The sequence below is a fragment of the Camellia sinensis genome, chromosome 5 (genome assembly GCF_055761805.1).
Source record: "Camellia sinensis isolate YWXY chromosome 5, ASM5576180v1, whole genome shotgun sequence".
NCBI classification, from domain to species: Eukaryota; Viridiplantae; Streptophyta; class Magnoliopsida; order Ericales; family Theaceae; genus Camellia; species Camellia sinensis.
The window spans coordinates 149,051,318-149,075,906 of NC_138965.1; the positions used below are offsets into that span (position 1 = coordinate 149,051,318).

At 36.0% G+C, this 24,589-nt stretch overlaps 2 protein-coding genes and 1 long non-coding RNA gene across 7 annotated transcripts; all 3 read right to left on the reverse strand.

Annotated features, from left to right (window-relative positions):
- Positions 1–1,777: 1,777 nt before the first annotated feature.
- On the reverse strand, positions 1,778–3,799 carry LOC145791772 (protein FAR1-RELATED SEQUENCE 5-like). The gene is made up of 2 exons (XM_082872211.1): positions 2,222–3,799; positions 1,778–2,137 (listed from the first exon to the last, which is right to left on the reverse strand). Exons 1-2 carry the CDS (start codon positions 3,797–3,799, stop codon positions 1,778–1,780), a joined length of 1,938 nt encoding a protein of 645 aa, XP_082728337.1.
- A 6,108-nt stretch (positions 3,800–9,907) lies between these two features.
- Positions 9,908–10,712, reverse strand: LOC114308361 (uncharacterized). The gene is made up of 3 exons (XR_014330304.1): positions 10,581–10,712; positions 10,278–10,343; positions 9,908–10,167 (listed from the first exon to the last, which is right to left on the reverse strand). It is a non-coding gene; the product is annotated as an uncharacterized LOC114308361 (long non-coding RNA).
- Positions 10,713–11,806: 1,094 nt separating this feature from the next.
- LOC145788869 (uncharacterized) lies at positions 11,807–16,520 on the reverse strand. Of its 5 annotated transcripts, none has more exons than XR_014330306.1 (8): positions 16,004–16,520; positions 15,829–15,858; positions 15,626–15,693; positions 13,771–13,837; positions 13,298–13,444; positions 13,120–13,178; positions 12,794–12,833; positions 11,807–11,896 (listed from the first exon to the last, which is right to left on the reverse strand). XR_014330306.1 is itself a non-coding variant. In XM_082870112.1 (7 exons), exons 2-7 carry the CDS (start codon positions 16,025–16,027, stop codon positions 12,025–12,027), a joined length of 393 nt encoding a protein of 130 aa, XP_082726238.1. In that variant the 5' UTR covers positions 16,028–16,031; positions 16,164–16,488; the 3' UTR covers positions 11,807–12,024. The 5 variants fall into 5 exon arrangements, 2 of the variants coding, with proteins under 2 accessions (XP_082726238.1, XP_082726237.1); XR_014330305.1 differs by having other exon boundaries at positions 11,807–12,214; XM_082870112.1 differs by lacking the exons at positions 13,298–13,444; positions 13,771–13,837 and having other exon boundaries at positions 11,807–12,214; positions 13,120–13,160; positions 16,004–16,031; positions 16,164–16,488.
- Between the last annotated feature and the right edge of the window lie 8,069 nt (positions 16,521–24,589).

Below are 24,589 nucleotides of genomic sequence, written 5' to 3' on the forward strand. Positions count from 1 at the left end.
GTAATGGACAGGTTCAATGTGTTCCATGAACAGGTTCAAGGTGTTTGCTGCAACGATGGGTAAGATCAAAGCTTCCAATTATAATCAACTTATATCACCTTCTTGAAAATCAATGTAAAATACAATTTTAGCAGATGAAAATTTGATACCAGATATATAAATTAGTGAAGCAAGCCTGCCAAATTAACAATTTTACACTCCAGCTAGAACAACACTTATTAAATCCTTTTATGGAGCTCTAAATACAAAATTGTTCTTTTGAGTCTAATATGAGAATCAAATGAAGTACACATAAAAAAGACATCAAATGGGGGTCAGCCACCTAAATTATGCAGTAAGATAATAGTTTAAGCAACTTTACAGACTGAACAATACAATTCGATGTCATGGAAAACATAAGGCCAAGTATCGGCTAACATTGAAAACTTTTAATATCATGCATCTATCATTTCTTCATAATTAAGAAAGGCGGCAATTGTTATCTGAAAATCTATCATACAACATGAAACTATTGCATAGCAGCATGATGTAAGCATTTTCAATTATGAAGAGCTCCTAAGTCTAGGCACTTGCACATTAAACTTCAGCATATAAAAATAAATGATGGGAGCTGACAGCAACAAGAATGTACATCCATCAACAACAATGAGTGACAGCAACAAAATCCAGCAGCAAAATCCAGCAGAAGAACCTTTTTACACCTTGAATATACATCCATCAACAACAATGAGTGACAGCAACAAGAACCCCAGCAGATAGACTGCCCACAGCAGAAGAACAGAAAATTTGAACATTTCAACAGAAAACTTTGAACATTTCAACAGAAAATTTGAACATTTCAATAGAAAATTTTGAACATTTCAGCAGAAGAACCCAAGGAATACTGCCAGCAGGAACATTTGAACAGAAAATTTCAACATTTCAACATTTCAAAAATTAATCAAAATTTCAACATTTCAACATTAGTTTCAGCAACATTTACTGAGTAATTTGAACAGAAAATTTTTAGCAATAGTTTGATGAAAGGTTTTGAATATTACATATCCAACAAAAAATTCACACAAATTCCCAAAACAAAATAACGCTAAGACGTTGGCGTGTGATCCACATCCCCATGCCCACGGCCGCGCCCACGACCATATAGTACCTACAAAAAATATATATATATATTACATCAAAGGAACCATAAAATAAAATGGAACTTTAAATGAATGAATGACAAAATAAAAGAGAAAAGGTGAAAAAAAATTACTTCACTACATGCGGGACTATTTGAAGCTTGCGAGTGATAACTACTTGCATTGTTAAGCAATGCTTGATAGGTTCCATGGCTGGAATACATCGATGGCATTGAAAAATGCATATTGTGATGAAGAAAACTTGGCTGCAACAATAACAAACACATATCAATCTAAAATGATAATAGTCAGCTACAAATTCGTACTAAAACTTTTTATTAAACTAACTTACATCATAGGCGGAATACATAAATTGAGACGAAGAAGCTCTAACTTGAGGAACACTCGGCGAGAATGGAGGAAGTTGAGGAACACTTGAAAATAAAGGTGCAGACTGAGGAATTAAGGGAGGTGCTTCAGGTGCATTTGCCGAAAATAAGGGAGGAGTTTGAGGAGTAACAGATATGGAAGTTTGAGAAGCATTATGTGAACTTGTTTTATTTTTCTTTGCCAACGCAAGCTCCAAACCACCTGTTGTCCGCCTTCGTCCCTTGCTAGTGCACTCTTTTCTCTTGAGTCCTTTTGCTTGGACTACATTTTTATCCGCTACACCTCCACTTCAAAGCTTTCGGGCATGTGTTGGGGGGGCTTTCTTGTTGAATAGTATCTGAACAAGGCATATTGAATTTTGCGCTTAACATGGTTTCAATGTCTGCAATTAATTCATCCGCTTTCTCGACCGTCAAATTATATGTTTCCTCACTTTCAGAAGCTCTACACGCTACTGATCTGAATATTGCCATCAATGACCTATAACGTGAAGTTTGATGCAATCTTACATCAACCTGAATATCATGCCCACACCTATCTTTCACATTTTCAGATCTTGCTTTTTTAGTCCATCTCTTCAGAATATACTGTGAAGGAATCTCTTTCAATTTGAGTCTTTCTCTAAGGATCTTTAAACAATGACTACACAAAATGCCCTTCATTTCAAACTTCCTACAATTGCAAGTGACCGAATCATCACACTCCTACCTCACCTTCCTCACCCTTATACCATCACTATCAAGAACTGTATAAACGGTACTCTCACCATCATTTTCAATTTCTTCAATGTTGACTTCAAGGGACTTGACATACTCATCCTGAAATTCTTCAAAAATTTTATTTGTGTAAACATCTGCAGCTTGCTCCATAATCTTCACTTTAATATTCACCTTGGGCAACTTTTGGCATAGAGCATATTCGGCTTGTAACTCTTTGTACCTTTTCTCAGACAGAACTCGATCAAAATGCATGAAAAATTGCATTAAGTTATGATCAGACTGAATGAAATCCTTCAAGAAAGCATTAAAGGATTCACTAAGTTGGGTACTACTCATGCCCGCACCCCATGCATTTCTAACATATGGCCAACCCCATTTTTCCTTGACCCCAAATGTTAACTTCGACCAATGATTATCTCTTACTTCATACTTGTCAAGCATTTCCTCCCATTTTAATATAAACTCTTCCTCATCCTCAATGTCGTACATAAACGTGTATAAAACACTCTTCACCCCCTTATCCTTCATCGACTTATCCTTGAAGATAGAATTTGCATGCCTTAATGCATTTTGCATCAAATGCCAAGTGCAAAGGCGATGGGTTGTGTTAGGCATGACAATAGGTATGGCCTTAGCCATTGCAGCATCCTGATCCGTAAAAATTGTTTTTGGAGCCTTACTTGACATTGCCTCCAAGAATCTTCTAAAAAGCCATACGAAAGAATCGGCGGTCTCATCATACATCAAAGCTGCACCAAATACCACAGTTTCCCTATGATGGTTCAATCCAACAAAAGACGCAAAAGGTCTATGTGCACTATTTAACTTGTAAGTAGTGTCGAAAGTGACAACATCACCAAATTGCCCATAATCCATGATCATCTGAGCATCGGCCCAAAAAATGTTCGTAATCTGCTCCTCGTTATCTAATTGGACGGAGTAAAAAAAAGATGGATTCTCCAATGATTTGTCACGAAAATATTGCAAAATGCTACCTGCCTCCCCATATGCTAAACTGTTTTGCCTCTTTGTTCTCAAATAATTTTTTTGGTCAAGTTTTGTAAACCCAAGCGACTCCCTTCCACCAACTTCATTACCCATGAGCTCAAATGCAGCACTAAGACAGATTCCAGATTTTTCGGCTAAATCTATTTCGGTTGCCTGTGATGCAGATATCTTCCTTTGGGATGGTAACATATGTGTACATTCTGCTGGTACGAAGATATGATTATGTTGTTCAAGAAAATCACTAACAAAAAATTTCTGAATATTCCTATCCCACTTAATGACAAGTCGGGCTTGACAACCAAACCTCACTTCCTGCCTAGGATTTTTTGTTAATGGATCTCGCTTGTCGACAACTCGAAATCCTTCCTTATTACAGACAAATTGCCTTGAAGTGATTTGTCCGTCTTTGCTCTTGTTTACATAACCCCTTCTAATACTAAAGCCCAATCTTCCTCTATAAGTATTATAGAAATCATATGCTTCTTGTTCTGTATCAAATGTCATGCGAACTCTAGGCTTCCAATCACACTCACCCCCGTCATTCTCATGATTGTTAGGTTCCATATCAAACAAGGAACTGTAAAAGATAAATTAGGGTATGAAATAATTATTTTTGAAGCAAGTATTTTTCAAAATAATTGAAGCATCCAATTCTAACCATATTGTTCTGTACTGGATACCTACATGTGTGCACACATACATTACAATCAACCAGATACCTACTTCCAGTAAACATACTAATGTGACACCGTAAATGATAAGCACAAAATCATACTTCAATTAATTCAATAATAATGAAGCAGAAAGAGAATCGAATTCAAATATATATATATATATATATGTTACCTAAACTATGTATGTTGCTTCAGTCAATAAACAGTGCTACATTCCCTTTTTTTTTTTTTTTTTTTTGATAAGTACTTCACTAATACTTTCAATAAAATTCTGACTCTGGCTCTTATTAAAATAAGTTTGAGAGTTCAGTTGTGTTTGTTTTGGGCTTCAAAGTTTAAATTCCACATACTAATGATTCTTTCAGGGTTCAATTATTAATTTTGGTAGATATTTATTACAATTAAAAATATATTACCATCTTCAGCTTCAGATACTAAAATTGCTGTCTCAATCTGTAATTTTCTGATTCGTGTATTCAGAAATTTCTGAATACTAAAATTTGTGGGTTTGGTCTCTTCTAAAACATGAATCTGTAAATTTCTGATTCGTGTAAATTTCTGATTCAGACAGAAATTTAGAGCTTCATACATGAATATGTGGGTTTGGTCTCTTCTAAAACATGAATCTGTAAATTTAAAAACAATGCTTGTTCATGTATGTATAACAAAAACTTCGATTCAGACACAAACCCACAATGAATCTGTAAATTTCTGATTCGTGTAAATTTCTGATTCAGACTAAAATTTAGAGCTTCATACATGAATCTGTGGTTTTGGTCTCTTCTAAAACATGAATCTGTAAATTTAAAAACAATGCTTGTTCATGTATGTATAACAGAAACTTCGATTCAGACACAAACCCACAGATTCAGAAACTTCAATTCAGCAGAGACCAAAAAAAACAAAATCGAACTATACTTATATACGTTTCAATCGGTTGGAGCAGAGCAGGGGATCGACACGACGACGGGGATGCAGGTATCGGCCTCAAACAAAATCTTCTTCGCTCTCGTTTCGCTCGCTTCTTCCCGCCGTCTGTATAGCTGTTCATATGGGGGGAAGTTTGAAATCCTAAATCTGTTTTTTTTTTTTTTTTTTTTTTTTGAAATTCCTCACCAAAACGACGTCGTTTTGGTGAGGAGTATTCTGAGCCGTCCGATCCGCTCACTTTAGGAGATCACTCTAGAGAGTTACTCTAGAGGATCCGCTCGCAATTATTAGTGTTGGACCCTTAACCTTATAAATGCTTTAATTTCTTGAAGTCTTTTTAGTTTGGGTAAATTATAAATATACCATTTGAGATTTGTTTAAAATACGAATTGTCCTTATAATTTGAAAAATTACAAATACCTTCTTATCAGAATCTTTTATTTAACAGAATTAATTAAAAAAGTGAAATTTCTAACTATTTACGTATATAATAATAAAATTATCTGAATTATTAATTAAAATAAAATTTTAACATTATTAAAAACTGTTAATTAGCTTGATGATTTATTAATAAAAGAACCTATTTGTTATGAAATTAAATATCTTAAAAGACAATATAATTTCTAGAACAATTAAAGATGATTTATAATTTGACTAAACCTCATAATATGTTTGTAATTTACCATTTTAGTTTTGACCCATTGGTGACCACGGGAGGACCAAACTACAGCTCAAAAAATCTAGTTGCAGACTTTTAACTCCAATTATGGACTCACCAAACATTGAACGAAAACCCTAAAAAAGAAAAGGTTTTTTTTTTTTTTTATTGTTTATGATTTTATTTTCTTACCATTTTATCAAGTCATTTGGACAAAGTTTGTGAACAAAAATATATATTTTAATTAATCTAAAATTGGAAATTATTTGATGGTCTTGGAACACAGTCATGTCTTGTCACAAGTATAGTGTTGGACCAATCTTCTGTGTAAATAAAATAACTCCAAATAAATTTAAACAAAATAAATAAAAACATACCAGATTTATTTTGTCGAACCAAATAAAAATTACAAGACCAAGTCGAGTGTGTGACATTCTGTCCTTAAGACAGATTCGCCCCACTACGGTACTTACGGTTGAGTGGCGTCTATCTCGCAGGATACAATGATCTTCACAAATTGTAGTAGTACTCCAAACAATTTGTTCGGCGAACCAAACCTTGTGTTCTAATACTCTCTTAATATTTATTCTTAAATCTAAAATGAAGAATAATGCAAAAGTAGAAAATTTTGGACAACAATGGGACAAAATTTCAGACTATTTCCGGATTGCAAAATCAGATACACGGACAGATTTTTCTCGGATTGGAAAAAAAAAAACCAGATACGAAAACTGCTAGAATAGATGATATTTATAGGCAACAAAAAGTCCCGAACAGGTATCAGTTTAATGAAATGAAAAGGTGCTATTGTTTTTCAATTCAAACAAAGTTGACCATTTGAACAGGAATATTCAAATTCAAACATTTGAAAAAGTGTTCCGCAGTTTTGTTGATGGAACAAATTCCAACCTGTAGAATCTTTGTTATTTATTCAAACTATTTCAAATATATATATATATATATATATATTAAACTAATGAAATAGTTAAATAAATAAATAAATGATGAGGTACAAACTTTAGGAAACCACTTAGAAACTCAAAATTTGAATTTAGAATTAAATTAAATTCCCACAATTACAAACTTTAGGAAACCACTCATCCAAAATTTGAATTTTAGAATTAAATTAAATTCCCACAATAATTTTTTAAATGAAAAAATTCAAATGAATTTTATCTAAAAAATTAATGTTAGATTCGAAAACGACATCATCTTCCCATTCACTCATAAATGGTTTTGACGTTCTGTCTTCACCACTTCACCTCTTCGGACCCACCCCAAAAGACGTTTGGGGTCCACCCAAATTGGGTTAAAAAATATGCCTATATAAAACCATTTTTTCCAACAATCCCCTACATGAATGGAAGTTGACGGAGAGAAAATGCAACAACATGATCTAATCAGAGAGTACAGAAATTGAAAATATTCTGCAAAGGATAGGTAACTTTTGGCTTTGAACCTTCCCTTGTGAGACACTATCGAATTTACTAGCTAACCAGTGAACATGATGTCTTGAACTGTTCAGCCGTTTGTATAAACCAAGACAATAGAACTCACACAGTATATTCCCAGACACAGTTTAGTTCTCACTATTGTGTTCATTTTGGCCCTGAACAACCTGGTCTTTCATGAGTGCTCTAAGACTTGTAGCCCTTCACAAATCTTATAGAACCGGCCCAGTTCACACTCACATAGGTGATTCTTATGAGTATCCTGCCATACTCCACTAGGTTTACCTAGATATAAGAATCATTAAAAGTATTACTTAACCTAAATCGCTGCAGACATCACTTATTTCATCATAGAAATGGGTAGGAGTTGGACTCCACAGTGATCCTTCTGAGTCAATCACAACTCTGTTGTCCCTTTGCACCTAGATCTGGGATCTCCAGTCAACTAGGTTGGGTTGTCGTTGTGGTAACTCTTATTTAATAGGCTTAAGTCCCATTTCCCTCGATGAATTTTCAACTAACTCTCTTGCTAACCCGTTGGTTAGTGGATCCGCTATGTTGTCTTTAGACTTAACATATTCTATGGAAATAATTCCATTAGAGAGTAGTTGTCTTACGGTGTTATGTCGACGACGAATGTGTCGAGACTTACCGTTATACATATGACTCTATGCTCTACCTATTGCAGATTGACTATCGCAATGTATGCATATAGCAGGCACCGGTTTTGGCCAAATTGGAATATTTTCAAGGAAGTGGCAAAGTCATTCTGCCTCTTCCCCTGCTTTGTCTAAAGCTATGAATTCAGATTCCATAGTAGACCTAGCAATACAAGTCTGTTTGGAAGATTTCTAAGATACAGCTGCCCCACCAAGAGTAAAGACATACCCACTGGTGGACTTCGAGTCTCTAGTATCCGATATCCAATTTGCATCACAGTATCCTTCAAGTACTGCTGGATATCTAGTATAGTTAAGCCCAATGTTACGAGTAAATCGGAGATATCTTAGAACCCTTATTATTGATTTCCAGTGTTCTACTCCCGGATTACTCATATATCTACTTAATTTACTTACTGCATAAGCTATATCTGGGCGGGTGCAGTTCATCAAGTACATTAAGCTTCCAATAATTTGGGCATACTCTAATTGATAAATACTTTCCTGTACATTTTTAGAAAGATACAAATTAACATCTACAGGAGTTCTAGCAAGATGATCATCATCTTTGCTGAATTTGTCAAGTATTTTCTCAATGTAATGAGATTGTGACAAACCATATCCTTCTGATGTTTTGGTAATTTTCATACCAAGAATTACATCAGCAATGCCCATGTCCTTCATGTCAAAATGTTTATTCAACATTTTCTTGGTAGTTTTAATCATATTATTATTACTACCTATGATGAGCATATCATCTACATAAAGGCATACAATGACATAACCTTTATCTGTGTTTTTAATAGAAACACATTTGTTACACTCATTAATTTTAAATCCATTTAACATCATTGCCTTGTCAAATATCTCATGCCATTGCTTTGGCCCTTGTTTTAAACCATATAATGATTTAACCAATTTACACACTTTCTTTTCTTTCCCTGGAACAAAAAACCCTTCTGGTTGTTCCATGTAAATTTCTTCATTTAACTCACCATTTAAGAAAGCGGTTTTAACATCCATTTGATGAATTTCTAGATTGTATAGAGATGCAATGGCAATTAGCATTCTAATGGATGTTATTCTAGTAACCGGTGAGTATGTGTCAAAGTAATCCAGACCTTCTTTTTGTCTAAATCCTTTGATCACAAGTCTTGCCTTGTATTTGTCAATTGATCCATCCGCTTTCTTTTGAAAATCCACTTGTACCCAAGAGGTTTACAACCTGGTGGCAAGTCCACTAATTCCCAAGTGTGATTTTGCAAGATGGATTCAACTTCACTATTGACAGCTTCTTTCCATAAAGGAGTTTCAGGACTGGACATAGCCTCCTTAAAAGTTAAAGGCTCATTTTCTAACAAATATGCTAGAAAATCTGGACCAAAAGATTTTGAGGTTCTAGTACGTTTACTACGCCTAGGTTCCTCTTCTTCATTTTGATCTAACTCTTGTTCTTGATCATGTTCTTGATCATTACTAGTAATAGCATCAAAAGATCTTTTCTTATTACTAGTCTTTTGTCCAATCTTATTCGGAAATACATGTTCAAAGAAGGATGCATTCCGAGATTCAATAATAGTATTTACATGTATTTCAGAATGTTCTGATTTATGAATCAAAAACCGATATGCACTACTATTCTTGGCATAACCAATGAAAGTGCAATCAATGGTCTTAGGACCTATCTTAGTCTTTTTAGGACTAGGAATAGCCACTTTAGCCAAACACCCCCACACTTTTAAGTATTTGTAGGATGGTACTCTACCATGCCACATTTCATAAGGTGTTTGATTCACTTTCTTTCGGGGTACTTTATTTAAAATATAATTAGCAGAAAGTATTGCTTCCCCCACTGCAAGAAATTTAACTTTTAGCGGCGTTTCAAAAACGCCGCTATAGGCTTGAAAAACGCCACGATATAATTTTGCGACGTTTAATATTTTCGTCGAAGATACGGCCGTCGCAATAGCTTAGCAGCGTTTCAAAAGCGTCGCTAAAAGATATGACGGCGTTTTTTAAAACGTCGCAAAAACTTTAACAGCCACTTACTTTTCCGTTAATGATGTAATGGTGACATCATTCAGCGACGTTTTTTAAAAAAACGCCATCTATTTTCATTTTTAATCCTTGCCACTGATGCGATGTCATGATGACATCATTTAGTGGGATTTTTTTTCAAAAAGAAGTCTTTTTTATTTTTTTAATTTTTTAAGAACACAGCCCAATTAATTGAGAATTTCACTAGGAATAGAAATTGAAAATTAACCGAGAATTTATATAAATTTAACTAGGAACAGAGATTGAGAATTAACTAATAATTAATATAAAAGAACATAGATTGGCTCAAATTTGAATTACAATGCCAAATTAAAGATCATAAAAATTCTAGTTCATCTCCTTGGAGATTTAACCCTACAACTTTCCAAATCTCAATCATATACCGTCAAACAGTTTGAATTTTCTTCAAATCAGCCCCCCATGGTTGCCATGTTGTTTAGTGCAAACCTAAGGTCAGAATCTCCATTTTCTCCATGAGAATACTGATCAAGTCTGCTTGTACCTACACCACATACAACCTTTATAAAATTAAACAAGGAAGAAATTGGTTACCAATAGGAACCATCTGAAATGAACAAGCAACACGCTTGAAATCCTCCAAGAAATACCCACAAGGCAACTTCCCCGTAGCATCTATATCACCCTTGATATATTCCGTTCTCAAAAATAGCGCACCACCTGCACTCATTAGAATTTTACATTATCAGCATCCTTACATAAAACAAGATGCTTGAATGCAATTCACATAAGAGAAATAGAATTTTATTCAAAACGGAAAATCAAAGGCAAAAGTTTGTCAATTATTACAAACATCCAGTAATTTTCCATGCAGGAAAACTGCTTAATAGATGACATAATTTCAGCAATCAGCAATCAGCTATAATGCCAAAATAGTAATAAATCAGATCCACAGACCTGTAATTTTGTCAAGTGAGACCGAAGGGTACTTAAGAATACATCACGATTCTACATCAGATCTTCAGCAACATTACCATCATTTGCAGATGTCAACTCCTTTTCAATTATTTGTGGATGTCCATTCTGTAAGTTTCCAAGTAGCATGATAAATATTCAAAAGATTACTTGACAATTTGGGAGAAAGCAATGTTCAGAAACAAAATGATTTTGCAAGTTCCTGGTTGATTTCCCTATTTACCTATTTGAATAACTGTCCAAAAAAACCTAGTTTACATATAGATACGACACACTTCTCTTTTATGAGAAGTAAGAAGAAAAAGGAAAGAAAATAAAAGAAGATAAATACAGTAAAAAAATGTGCACAGTGAAAAAAAAATGAATATTAGCAAGAAACAACAAACTTTTCAAGATTATTTACATAGGCTTAGCACTGAAATGTAAGAATTGATCAACCATCATCTAAGGTGAATTCAAATGTCAATTTTCTCTCTGCACTACAAATATGAACATGATGGGAAAAGAAAACCCATCCATCAAAGACAAACTTGAAAACAAAAAGGACAGACAAAAAAAGATAATGCATTCTGAAGCCACTTTGTGAAATCCTAGTGCTGATTCAATAGTGTCAACTCTATAATGGCTTCTATAAAAGACAAAGCCATTTAACCAAGCAAAATATCTTCTGATGTAATGTTGGCAACAGGGAAAGTCTTTTGAAAGAGGAATCATTTAGGTTAACTTGCAATCTTGACATTATATATAAAAAGTGTATTGATTGTAATGAGTGCACAACTTCTAGTAATTTCTAGTAATCAAACAAATCAATTTCTATATTAAAACTGCAAAATAAGTTCATGGATCAATTATTGATGCATCTAACAGGAAATACAAGACCAACAAAAAGCATCTCTAACTTCCCCGACAGAGAATCTTATCAAAAGTAAAGAATAATACTACTACACAAAAGCAATTTCAGCACACACTTGATTAGGAAAATAAGCGAGATTATGTAAGTTGTTTTATAAGTAAGAAAATTTACTCAAACCTCCCTTAAAATCCAAACAACTGAAATGTGACCTTTACCTGAACCTTTACAGAGTTTCTGCACAAAAACATGAAACTTTGATCGAAACACTGTTTAAGGCTTTAAAATGGTGTACTGGTGGATCAGCATCTGATAACTTCACAGCTTTCTTGCCTCAACTTTTTAAAACATCATACTATCTTTTCTTGAACAACCCACCATACCTCTACCAGTTCCCATCTTTGAAGATTTTCTTTGGCCAATTACAAGCTCTATATTCTTTCTTTAACTGGATAGTATGCAACATCAAGTCATCAAACTAACAATTTAAATCAGAAAGAAAATGAAGTTCTTGTGTGATCGTAATCATTTCACAAACCAAGTCCACCTAATTGGTTCCATTAGATGATAGAAGCTTTACAAGCCAAAAGCATAAAATAGGAAAGGCCTATGCAAATTGTAGTTTATTATTGATAAAGGTGAATTTAGAAATGAAACTTCTGAAGAGGCTTTGATCAAAAGGTAAGCAAGCAGTCTCGACTTTATGATCTTTGTCTCTGACTTTATTAATTCTGAATTCTTTAAGTCTCTCTTTTTCACTAAGAATCTGCATGAACAAGGCCACTGGCAGATGTCATTCAAATCCACTAGAACACGTAACATCACCCAAAAGAACAATAAATGTGTAGAATATGAAAAAAATCACAGCAATGAAACATCATCTATACAAACAAAAAAAAACGGAAGTTGTACGAACAAGAAAATTTAGAGATTTCTCAATCATATGACTAAATGAAAAAGAATCAAATGGGAAAACAAAGTGTTTTAAGAAGCTAACAGGAGTACCCAATAGATTATTCTACAGTTTAAACCACTCTTCCAGGAAATGAATGCCCACAAACACAGTAGTTACTACAAGATAGTTAGTTTGTAAAAATGTGAAATATGTGTATGATTCCAACAATACATGAAGGTAACTAACTAAATTTTTTTAGTCCAATAAATATGCATACAATCCAAAAAACATTATGATGAGAAAAGGGATAACATAAGATCAACATTGAAAGCCTGAACGTGAAAGCACAAAGAACTTAGTAGTGTGAGATATAAAATGAAAGCCCAAGAATCCCAAACCAAAAACCAACACAGTGCAATTAATACTCTCTTTACAGATATGAAACCAGACCTTATGCCACTTCTTTCTGGGGAAGGTGAGCGTGAATAAGCTGTCATACAAAACATAACAACATATTAGCAAGGAAAAGAGATTATCGAACTACAACATGACATAATTTAAAGCTGCCACAATAAGCATTAAGTGCACAACCCAAAAACAAAAAGTAAAATGGAAAATGTTTTGAGACCCCCTCGAGACTCCCACAATTGTACCCACAATGATATGGCATGATATAGGACCCAACTCCCTTGCCACATCATTGTAGGTGAATTTGTGGGTCTAAAAGTGTGGGAAAAGGTCAAATGAACGAAAAAAAGTTTAACACGTGAACTGACAGCGATAGCGGCGTCTTGGGGACCTTGCTGGACTTCGCCTCCTGTAGCTTCCTCTTCCACTACAAATGAAAATAAAGCAAAACAAAGTCATCAACTGCTTAAAGGATAAATGAGATTTTCCCAGCAGGGAAAAATGATGATACTGCAAAAGAACAAAAAAACTACAGCAATATTACACCTTGGGCGTGTAACCCTACGCATTTCTTGAGGCGTTTTCCTGTTCTCTTCTGCAAAAACAATTCTTATCTCACGTCCTCCAATAACTGTATGGTTCAGATGATTCAGCAAGCAATGCTTGCATCAACTCTTCCTTCTCCAATGCTAACTGCAAACACAAAGTCCAGAACTCGGTAATTCTAAAAGTATACTCAATAATATTACTTCAATTATTTCATCAGGAAATTAAAAATATCAAATATGAAAAAGGAAAAAATATAGATATCAGAACCTTACAAAAATGAAATAAAAAAGGTTCATCCTGCAATAAACAAGTGAACTGAAATCTATATAAAGATGGAGCACAAGCTACCTCGGAAATTAATGTGTTAATGTTTTGAATCGTTTTCATTTGATCAACTGGAATATTTAAAGATGAAACTTCAAGATTGAACTGTCTATTTTCAGGGAGCAACGAGGAACTGGAGGCTTTACTTCTGAGAAAAGGTGCAGTACTGTGCATTTCCTGGTTTGAGGTGTCCGATGTAGCATCTGCATCATCCTCATGGACCAAATTAACAATAAACACAACCAAAAGAGTGATCAAATTCATAGAATGAAAATGACTGTTAAAGCACGATCAATATCCAATAATCACTAGTAATGATACAAATCCATCCATGGCTCACATGGGAGGCAGAGCATGTACACTCAACCCTGATTTTTTTTTTTTTTTTTTTTTTTTGAGGTTTCATATATGTTTATCAGTAATGAATCAAGATTTTGAATACCCAATTCTTAGATCTTGAACACCTAATTTGTTGATTTCAATTTTTGCACACCCAACTCACATTCCACTTGAGTAATATTCAAGATCAAAAAACAATCCTCAAACAAAAAAGAAAAAGCCTAATACTATAGAAACCAAACATAAACTTGAACACAAAAAATGTATGAATGGAAAAGATTTTTCAAAAGTGCACCAATCAATCTTGTAAAATCTCATCCATTCATACATTTTGTGTTCAGTTCTATGTTTGATATCTGTGTTCCTATTTATTTTTCAAATAAAATAAAGGTACCAAACAAATAGCTCTCCTAGTAAATGTAGCTTATGTCAAATTAGGACATAAAATTTGTAAAGAATTGATTGCGTAACGAAATGGGATATTAATGAAAAAATGATTGTTTAGTTACTTACATTGAAAATAATTTATTCAATAGTATTTTGCTTGTGATTTGAGAAGTTCAAATTGGAAGATTTATTAGTAGTGGGAAATAACCACTGATAAGTGTATTCTTTTTATACAAATTCTAATTTAAGTTCAAGTTTTTGAATACCCTAACCAAATTTTCTGGAGCCACCACAGATGGCTCATCTGTCCGTAATTGAATCTTATACTTAAAGAACTTAAAGAATAAAATAGTCCATTAACATCTAGCATGAAAGATATATAATCACAATGCCAACTGCAATCATCAAAAAATAATTCTTGGTTTCGAAACTATGCTGTAAGAGCATTGAAACAATCCTTGGTTTACAAACTCGCTTTGACACATGCGATTCTCTTGGCAGCAACATAAAAGTAGGTTCCACTTAAGCCTTAAGCTTCAATTATGCCACAATCTAATAAAATTTATACACCAACACTATGTATATATAAGGCTAACGAATAAAAATAAATAGATATACTCAAAATAACTCATGAACAGATTTATACTCCTAAATAACTCAAACTCCCAATTATTGCTGCCTTATCGATCTTCATCAATTCTCCCCACTAAGAAGAACTCCCATATGGAGTATGAAGAGAAAGATAGCACTCAAATTATTCAGAATTAAAGTATCAAAGATTGTCCTTAACAATCGGAGTGGCAACAGTGATGAAGCCAGAGCATATTATTCATATATTTCAAATCAATGATGAACCCAACACCATTCCAATTAGAAAAACTTCAATCACTTCCGATTCCTTTGAAACCAAAAATAAAAAAATAAACTAAAATAAAATAAACTTGAATAATAATTTGAAATTTTTTTTTTTAAAAAAAAAAAGCCACTCAGAACACCCGAAACTCTTTGACATAAATTTACACCAAATTGAATTTTACTCCAATATTTACCAAATCAAGAAATTCTCAAATCTATATTCAAAATTAAATTCTAAACTAAGGTCTCAAATTTTCCACTCTGCCATTAGTTTTTGCAATACAGATTCAAATAGCTCCCTTTTTTTTATGATTGAAAATAAAGAGCAAATCCCAAGTAATATTGCAATTCTAACAGCATATATATATAACTGTATACACAAAGAAGAGAGAGAGAGAGAGAGATCTAATAAAAACTTACAGATTTGAGAAGCCAAATCTCAAACAGGTTTCATGTAGATTAATCGACCAATTGATGAACGATGAGATCTAATAAAAACAGAAAATCAGAAGTGAGAAGCCAGATTTGAGTCAGAATGTAAAAAATCTATTAAAAATAAAAAAACCTAAACAAATTGAAACTCACAAAATCGAAAGAGACAACTGCAAATTTGGAGAATCAACCTTCGAATCTTCAAGAATCAACCTTCGAATCTGATGAAGAGATGAGTACAGAGAGTGAGAGAGAGAATTCGAGCAAGAGCGAGAGTGAGACTGCGACAAAGAGAATTCGATTGAGAGCGAGAGTGAGAGAAACTGCAAATCTGGAGAATCAACTTTCGAATCTTCAAGAATCAACCTTCAAATCTTTAACAAACTTCATAGATCTGATGAAAAGATGAGTACAGAGAGTGAGAGTGAGACTGAGAGAGAGAGAATTCGAGCAAGAGCGACAGTGAGACTAAGACAGATAGAATGAGAGCGAGAGTGAGAGACAACTGCAAATCTGGAGAATCAACCTTCGAATCTTCAAGAATCAACCTTCGAATCTTCGACAAACGTCATAGATCTGATGAAGAGATGAGTACAGAGAGTGAGAATGAGACCGAGAGTGAGAGAGAATTTGAGCGAGAGCGAAAGTGAGACTGAGATTGAGAGAGACTTTGAGCGAGGGTGAGAGTGAGAATGAATTCGAGCAAGAGTGAGAGGGAGGGAGAGAGTGAGATAGGATATGTAACGGCGTCAGATATGCACCACAACAGCACTGTTTTGAAATTTAATTAACACAACACTGTAGTTTTTAATTTTTATTTGATCAATGATGGCGTTTTAATAAAAATGCCATAAAAAAAACGTTGCCATAGCTTGTTTTTGTTGTAGTGCCCCCACAAGTTCTGAGGTAATCCAAAACTGATTAACATGGCATTCATCATTTCTTTTAAAGTCCTATTTTTCCTTTCAGGAATTTCATTTTGCTGAGGTGAGTAAGGAGCGGTGGTTTGATGAATCATTCCATGTTCTTTACAAAACTCACCAAAAGGTGATTCATATTCACCACCTCTATCACTTCTAAGTTTCTTGATTTTCTTACCAAGTTGATTTTCTACTTCATTCTTATATTGAATGAAAGTTTCCAAAGCTTCATCCTTGGTTCGAATTAAATAAACATAACTATATCTAGTATAGTCATCTATAAAAGTGATAAAATACTTTTTCCCACCTCTAGTTTGAATTGATTTAAAATCACAAATGTCACTATGAATTAATTCAAGTGGTTCCGTACTTCTTTCAATTGAATGAAAAGGAGTTTTAGATAATTTTGCCTCAACGTAAATTTCACATTTATGATTTGAATCAATGTTAAATTTAGGTAAACATTCCATATTAATTAATCTACGCAAAGATCCATAATTAACATGTCCAAGTCTACCATGCCATAAATTTGAAGACTCAAGCAAATAAGAAGAAGATGTAGTATTATTAATAACTAAGGGTACAACGGTCATTACATTTAACTTGAAAAGGCCATCAAACATGTAACCTTTTTCTACATACATCCCATTCTTAGTAAGTACAAATTTATCACTCTCAAATACTAGCCTAAACCCATTCTTATTCAACAAAGATCCGGAAACAAGATTCTTGCGAATGTCCGGTACATGCAGCACATTGTTGAGAGTGAGTTCCTTTCCAGATGTCATCTTGAGTACAATTTTTCCTTGTCCTTCAACTTTGGAAGTTAAGGAGTTGCCCATAAAGAGTTGTTCACCATTATCCACTGTAAAATAAAATGTGAACATCTTTTTGTCGGCACAGATATGGCGAGTAGCACCAGTGTCCACCCACCATTCTTTAGGATTTCTAACAAGATTTTCCTTGGAAACAACTGCAGAAAGATTGATATCATCTATACCATTGAAAATATTGTCCACTTCAGTCATGTGGGCTTGAGCAGGCTTCTTGCTTGTTCTTCTTTTGCTTTTGCCTTTGCTGCGGCAATCTTTGGCCTGATGTCCCTCTTTGTCACAGATGTAACATTTGCCATTAAACTTGTACTTTTTATTTCCCCCCCCCCCCTTTAGAGCCTTGTGATGAACTTTCTCCAGAAGACTTTCGTTTCTTAGTTTTTGAAGCATGTTCCACCACATTTGCCTTAGACTCCATAGGAAGCTTACCAGCCCGCTTTTCAGAATTGCGGTTGTCCTCCTCAATCCTCAAACGCACAATCAACTCGTCCATAGAAATTTCTTTGCGCTTATGTTTGAGGTAGTTCTTGAATTCCTTCCACCATTTTGGTAATTTTTCAATTAAGGCTACAACTTGAAAGGATTCACTGAGAAACATACCTTCTGCGTGAATGTCATGCAGAATGAGTTGGAAATCTTGAGCTTGGCTGATCACAGTTTTTGAATCAACCATTACAAAATCCAAGAATCTACCGACCACAAATTTCTTTGAGCCGGCATCTTCCGTTTTGTACTTTTTCTCCAATGATTCCCAAAGTTCCTTTACTGTCTTGATTGGACTGTAAACGTTGTACAATGTGTTGTCAAGTCCGTTCAAGACGTAATTCTGGCAAAGGAAATCGGCATGTTTCCAAGCATCAACCGCAGCAATAACTTGCCGGTCGGTTTCATCATCTTTCAGGATAGGAGCATCTTGTAGACACTCCATTTTTGACCGACCTTAAGACTTAGACGTCACCAGTTGTGCGCTCGGTGATGCTACATATTATGCTCGTTCAGAAGTTTCAGAGTCACGGCCGTGCGCCCTGCCTCCGGACTTCCGAACCCTCTTCTGTGCCTTGCCTCGGTTTGCGAACCAGACTCGGTTTTCTCTGTTTCTTTTCCTGAGGGGAGGGAGAGGTCCTGTAGACCATCTCTCAGTGGCCGTGGGCTACATTCTGTGGCCGTAGGCCATTTTGCCCATTTCGGAGCCCGGTTTCCGGTTTTCCGGGACCGTCAGGCCGTGTGCCTCGGTTTGGGACCGCCTAACCATCTCCGTTTGCTCTGATTTTTGGCATGCATCTTATTTAATCCCTTTTGAGGGACACTGGGGTCTGAGAAACCCACTTCGAGGTCGAATACCATTTTCGGTGTTTAACGGGCAATTTCCGGGGCCCCGAACTGCGTGTTTTGGCCCCCGAACATTCGTTTTGCATCGATTTTCGTTCATTTTTGGCAGGTATCTCTGTTTCATCACTAGGAAGGTCATGGAAGGGTGGGAGGCCAGAAATTGTTTCAGCAATCAAGTTATACGCCCTCTGGCGCCCTCCGACGCCCGTTTTTCTCACTTCCGAGCCAATGTTGAACACCTTGGGGCCACTTTCTTGAACTTTTAACCACATATTTGTGATGTACACACATGGGAGGACCCTAAAAGTTGGTGGTCGGCCACTAATATTGCTTGACCCTTTTGAACCCCTCCTAAAAGTGGCCTATTCTCTCTCTTGGGGGGTGGCCGGCCGGCCACCTGAAGCTCCAGAAAGTGGCCGGCCATGATCCTCAGGTTGTGTGCATTACAGCTATGCACTTTTTTCCCCCAAAATATCTGTATCCGGGGGAAATATCTTTTGGGAAAAGGAACTTGGTCCTTTTTCCCACTCTTTCCCTCCCTTTGCTCCCTCCTTTTTGTCCATATAACCAGCTGCAAGCATTGGGATTAGAGGTTGGAAAATTTGCTCTTCAAGCTTGAATACAAGAATCCCTCTTCATCTCTCTCATTTCCTTGAAAACCTTCAAGCTTTACACTACCATTTCTTCTACACCACCAAGCCCTACCACCACCACTCCATTCCAGCAGCAAGGGGAGGAATTCCAGCAGCTAAGAGGCAACAAATTTGGTCCAAGAAGCAACAAAAGTATTGATCTTCAAGGGTGAGTTGCATCTTTCCCTTTTTGGCCCATTTCTTGTATCTTTTGTAAGCTATCTATGATTTTTGCTTTGAGCTCCGGCCATAACTGAAAGTGGCCTTCTTTTGAGCTCATTTCCACTTTTGATTAAGGGCTCGACCCTGTTTGAGTCCCCCATGTTGCACTTGCTTCAATACCCTTCTTAAATACCGTTTTCTTGCATGATATTTTTAGCTCGTGTGTAATCTGTTGTGGAGTATGATGTGAACTGTAAGTAGACTTATTTTGAGCCCCTCTTCAACATTGAAGAAGGGCTCAACACTGTTTGGGACCTCCATGTTATACTTGCCTTTATACTCCCTTTTTGGTCCCATTTTTGCATGCTATGGCAGCCTATTGTGCTTTGGTTTTTGGTCATTTTAAAGAGCTAGAAAAGTTCTTATTTTGGTCCATTATTCATGTTTCATTTAGGTCCTTTCATGGTTTGGGACCTCCATATGCCACTTCATGTTGTATCTCCCTTTTGGTCCCCATTCTTGCATGTTTTGTTATCCTACCATGATTTTGTTTTTGGCCATTTTACAGTTCTGGAAATAGTCCTATTTTAGCCCATTCTACATGTTTTATTAAGGGTCTTTGGCCGTTTGTGGAATATTTTGCATACCTCATGTTATAGCCTCTTTTGAGCCTTATTTTGCATTGCATTTCTAGCATGTTTGTATACTGTTTTTGGGTTTTTACGGTTCTGTAAATATGCTTATTTTTTGTCCCTCTTCAATGTTGTAGAAGGGAATTTTTCAGTTTGGGCTTTGCATATACCACTTGCCTCTTTGACCACCTTTTGGTCCGTTTTCTTGCATAAAAGCTTAGCCATATCTACGTTTGTTTTTGAGGTTTTTACAGTTCTGTGAAAGTGCTTATTTTTTGCCCCTCTTCAATGTTGTTGAAGGGTCCTAACCTGTTTGAGGACAGCAGCTATGAGTTGTTTCTTAATCCCATGTTTAGGGCCATTTTCGCATGCTAATTTTGCCCTATCTTTGCTTGCTGTTTGGTCATGTTTTGTACTAGTAAAATGCTTATTTTGGGGCTGTCTTACTTCTTTCTTTTCATTCCATGTACCAATTATGCATGCTTTGTATAGCTGTAGTTCATTCTATGCGCCTAATTTGCATTTCGGGAGAGATTCCATGCATCGGGTGTGTTTTCGCCTCATTTCGGGGCTGTTTTCCCCCACTTTTCAGTGTTGAAATCCCATTAGCATGTTTTCATATCATTTCATGTCATTTGCATTGCGTATGCCATTACCTCGATTTGCGTGCCCGTGTGCACGCATTTCGAGGCACTTCATTTTCATCTACCGGCCTCTTATGTGAGTATGGCTGAGGCTCTCTCATGTTAGTATAAATCCATGTTGCATTCTATATGCCATTTCATGTCATTTGCATTGCGTATGCCATTGCCTCGGTTTGCGTGCCCGTGTGCACGCATTTCGAGGCACTTCATTTTCATTCACCGGCCTCTTATGTGAGTGTGGCTGAGGCTCTCTCATGTTAGTATAAATCCATGTTGCATTCTATATGCCATTTCATGTCATTTGCATTGCGTATGCCATTGCCTCGGTTTACGTGCCCGTGTGCACGCATTTCGAGGCACTTCATTTTCATTCATCGGCCTCTTATGTGAGTGTGGCTGAGGCTCTCTCATGTTAGTATAAGTCCATGTTGCATTCTATATGCCATTTTAGCCATTGCATTGCGTATGCCATTGTCTCGGTTTGCGTGCCCGTGTGCACGCATTTCGAGGCACTTCATTTTTCGTCCACCGGCCTCTTATGTGAGCGTGGCTGAGGCTCTCTCATGTTAGTATAAGTCCATGTTGCATTCTATATGCCATTTTAGCCATTGCATTGCGTATGCCATTGCCTCGGTTTGCGTGCCTGTGTGCACGCATTTCGAGGCACTTCATTTTCATCCATTGGCCTCTTATGTGAGTGTGGCTGAGGCTCTCTCATGTTAGTATAAGTCCATGTTGCATTCTATATGCCATTTTAGCCATATTGCATTGCGTATGCCATTGCCTCGGTTTGCGTGCCTGTGTGCACGCATTTCGAGGCACTTCATTTTCATCCATCGGCCTCTTATGTGAGTGTGGCTGAGGCTCTCTCATGTTAGTGTAAGCCCATATCATATTTCCATGTCATTTGCATTGCGTATGTCATTTTCTCGGTTTGCGTGCCCGTGTGCACGCATTTCGAGGCATCTCATTTTCATAGCATTGTGCATGCTAGGCTGTATCTTAGTTGCATTCATGCATGTCATGCATATTGCATCGTGTTCGGGATAGGAGTTAGCCCGGGCACGGAAAACGCGGTGCGTTTCGTACTCCGAGTGACGGAACGTGTCTCAATTCCCAGTCACCGACACTCCGGATTATCCATGATGGAGTTAGGTTTTAGCTGTGTTTCATGTGCATTCATCCTATATTGAATTGTGCATTTCGACTCCTCGGCCATCATGCCTCGGTATGCGTGATTAGTGGCACGAGGATCGAGGCATGCATATATCTGTGAAAATACATTGCTATGCCCCTTTCCTGCTCTCTGTTGCAGCAAAATGAAGAATCAGCAATTTTTCCGGACTTAGCGCGTTTTCCAAGGATAACTGCTAAACAGAGGCTAATTGGGGCATCCCGGTGGATTTCCGCGCAAGGCAGCCCAAACATACATCATCCATCAGAAGCAAGGCAGTCCCTGGCCTGCACGCCAGTTTTACAGCTTTCTTAGTTAATTCATTAATTAATTAGGAATTTGTACATATTCGGACTGTAATATTCGGACTGTAATATTCTTTTATTTGGGACTGTATATTTATTCGGACCCTCTGCGCGAGGGCACAACTGTAATAAGTGTGCGTGAGTGTGATGTATGTCTTCCAACCCCACGTCTTTCTTCCCTTTTATTTACCTGCTTATGATGGTTAGATTAGGGCATATTTCAATTAGCATACAGTATGACAGCATGTTTTGCATCATTCATCTGTTTTGCATGCACCGGGCTCGGCGCACCATACTAACTGCATCGTACTTTCAATTCCAAATTGAATACATGTTAGTTGTAGCATTTCATATGCCATGTTTAGAATAGCTGAGCCTGCTATAGTTTGCATTTTTGCATGTGTTGCATTAGGCATTTCTGTATATTTAGGATCATACATGATTTCTAATGTAGTTTTTGTTTTGGCTTGGAGTACCTGGTGAGCTTTATGCTTTAACATCCTTGCATGCGTGTGAGTGACTGCCATGAATAGCATGGTTACCATGAGGCTAATTGCTAATGTGATATAACTGCCTGAATGCCTGTGGGTGAAGGTTGGGTTATTTGGATTGGAATAAATCATCAGCTGTTTGTTTTAAGCCCACTAGATAGTGGCAAAACCGTCTTTCCTAAGCCCACCTGCGGGTGGCAAAATCTGCATTTTAAGCCTACTTGCGAGTAGCAAACCATCTTTCAAATAAACAAGCATGAAATGTTTTGTTCCAATTCGGGCGACCCAGTCTATACTTATATGCTGTGCGCATCACATAGTAACCTAGGCTAATAACCGGAATAAGAACATACAATGTTTTCAAAAATAGATATCATGGTTAGTAGAGGCCGATCTTTGATCGGGCGAGCGGGGGTGCTCACGAAGTGACCTTCCCCAATCGTACCCAAGTTCCCGAGCCGAGGCAACTTTGGTGATGACGGACACGTGGCCTTTGGCACCGAGTCAGGGTTTCCTAAATTTCCCATTAAAAAACATTTAGGTGGCGACTCTGTATCTAGCAAAGCAGTCCATGTTTGGCACTTCTTTCAAAAATCTGTTTTCTCAAAACGATTTGCCGGATTTGGACTCTTTGGTTCAGATTTAGAACCGTGACAAATTTGAGAGTCCTGAGCTGTAGTGACCCCAATATGAACGGAACGGGAGCTCGTCTCTCCCGGGGCGTTCGGGGACGTCTACACATCTTCACGGAGGAAACGAGCCAGGTTCAGAGTTGTAAGATAAAACAACATTTTCTGTTGCCATCTTTTAAAGTCAGTTCCTAAGAACTTCTCTGGCTTTTCACCGTGATTTACCGGTACTGTTACAACAGGAGAGGGGGTTGGCGTCATTGCAGCCACCACAGTAGTACTTGTTTGGGCATTAGTTTCAGTAGCCATCAATTCTAATATATAAAACAAAATTAGAATTAGAATTTACACTACATAGAAAATTAAACCAAATTCACAGAATTAAATTCTGTAAAAAATAAAAGAAACAAGAATGTAACTTTTATTTTCCAATTAATTTGAAAATAAAATAAAATTTTATTTAAACAAATTACTTCCACACAAAAAATTAAATTCTGTAAAATAAAAGAAATAAAACTATAACTTTTATTTTTCAATTAAATTGGAAATAAAATAAAATTTTATTTAACCAAAATAATTCCACACCAGAAATTAAATTCTGTAAAAATAAAAGAAATAAAAACTATAACCTTTATTTTTCAATTAATTTGGAAATAAAATAAAATTTTATTTAACCAAATTAATTCCACACAAGAAAATTAATTTCAGTAACACTTCAATAATTAAAATACTGAAACAGAATTTTAATTAATGAAAACTCGGAAAATAATTTCTAAAACCCAAAATTAATTTCTGAAAAAATTCCACAAAAATATATTCTGAATTGTTAATGACACCAGTATCGTACTACTAGTTGTTGTCAAAGAAAAGAGACAGTATATTACTACTATCTGTCAAATAACATATAATCACTATTTGTTTTTCCAATCAGAATATTATTTTGTAAATCCACAGAAAATAATTTTATTTTGAAATTACTTACGAAGAATGAAAAAGGAAAACAAACGAAAAATTCTGTAAACAGAATAATTCTAATCTGTCTTAAGATTGTTGGACCAATCTTCTGTGTAAATAAAATAACTCCAAATAAATTCAAACAAAATAAATAAAAACATACCAGATTCATTTTGTCGAACCAAATAAAAATTACAAGACCAAGTCGAGTGTGTGACATTCTGTCCTTAAGACAGATTCGCCCCGC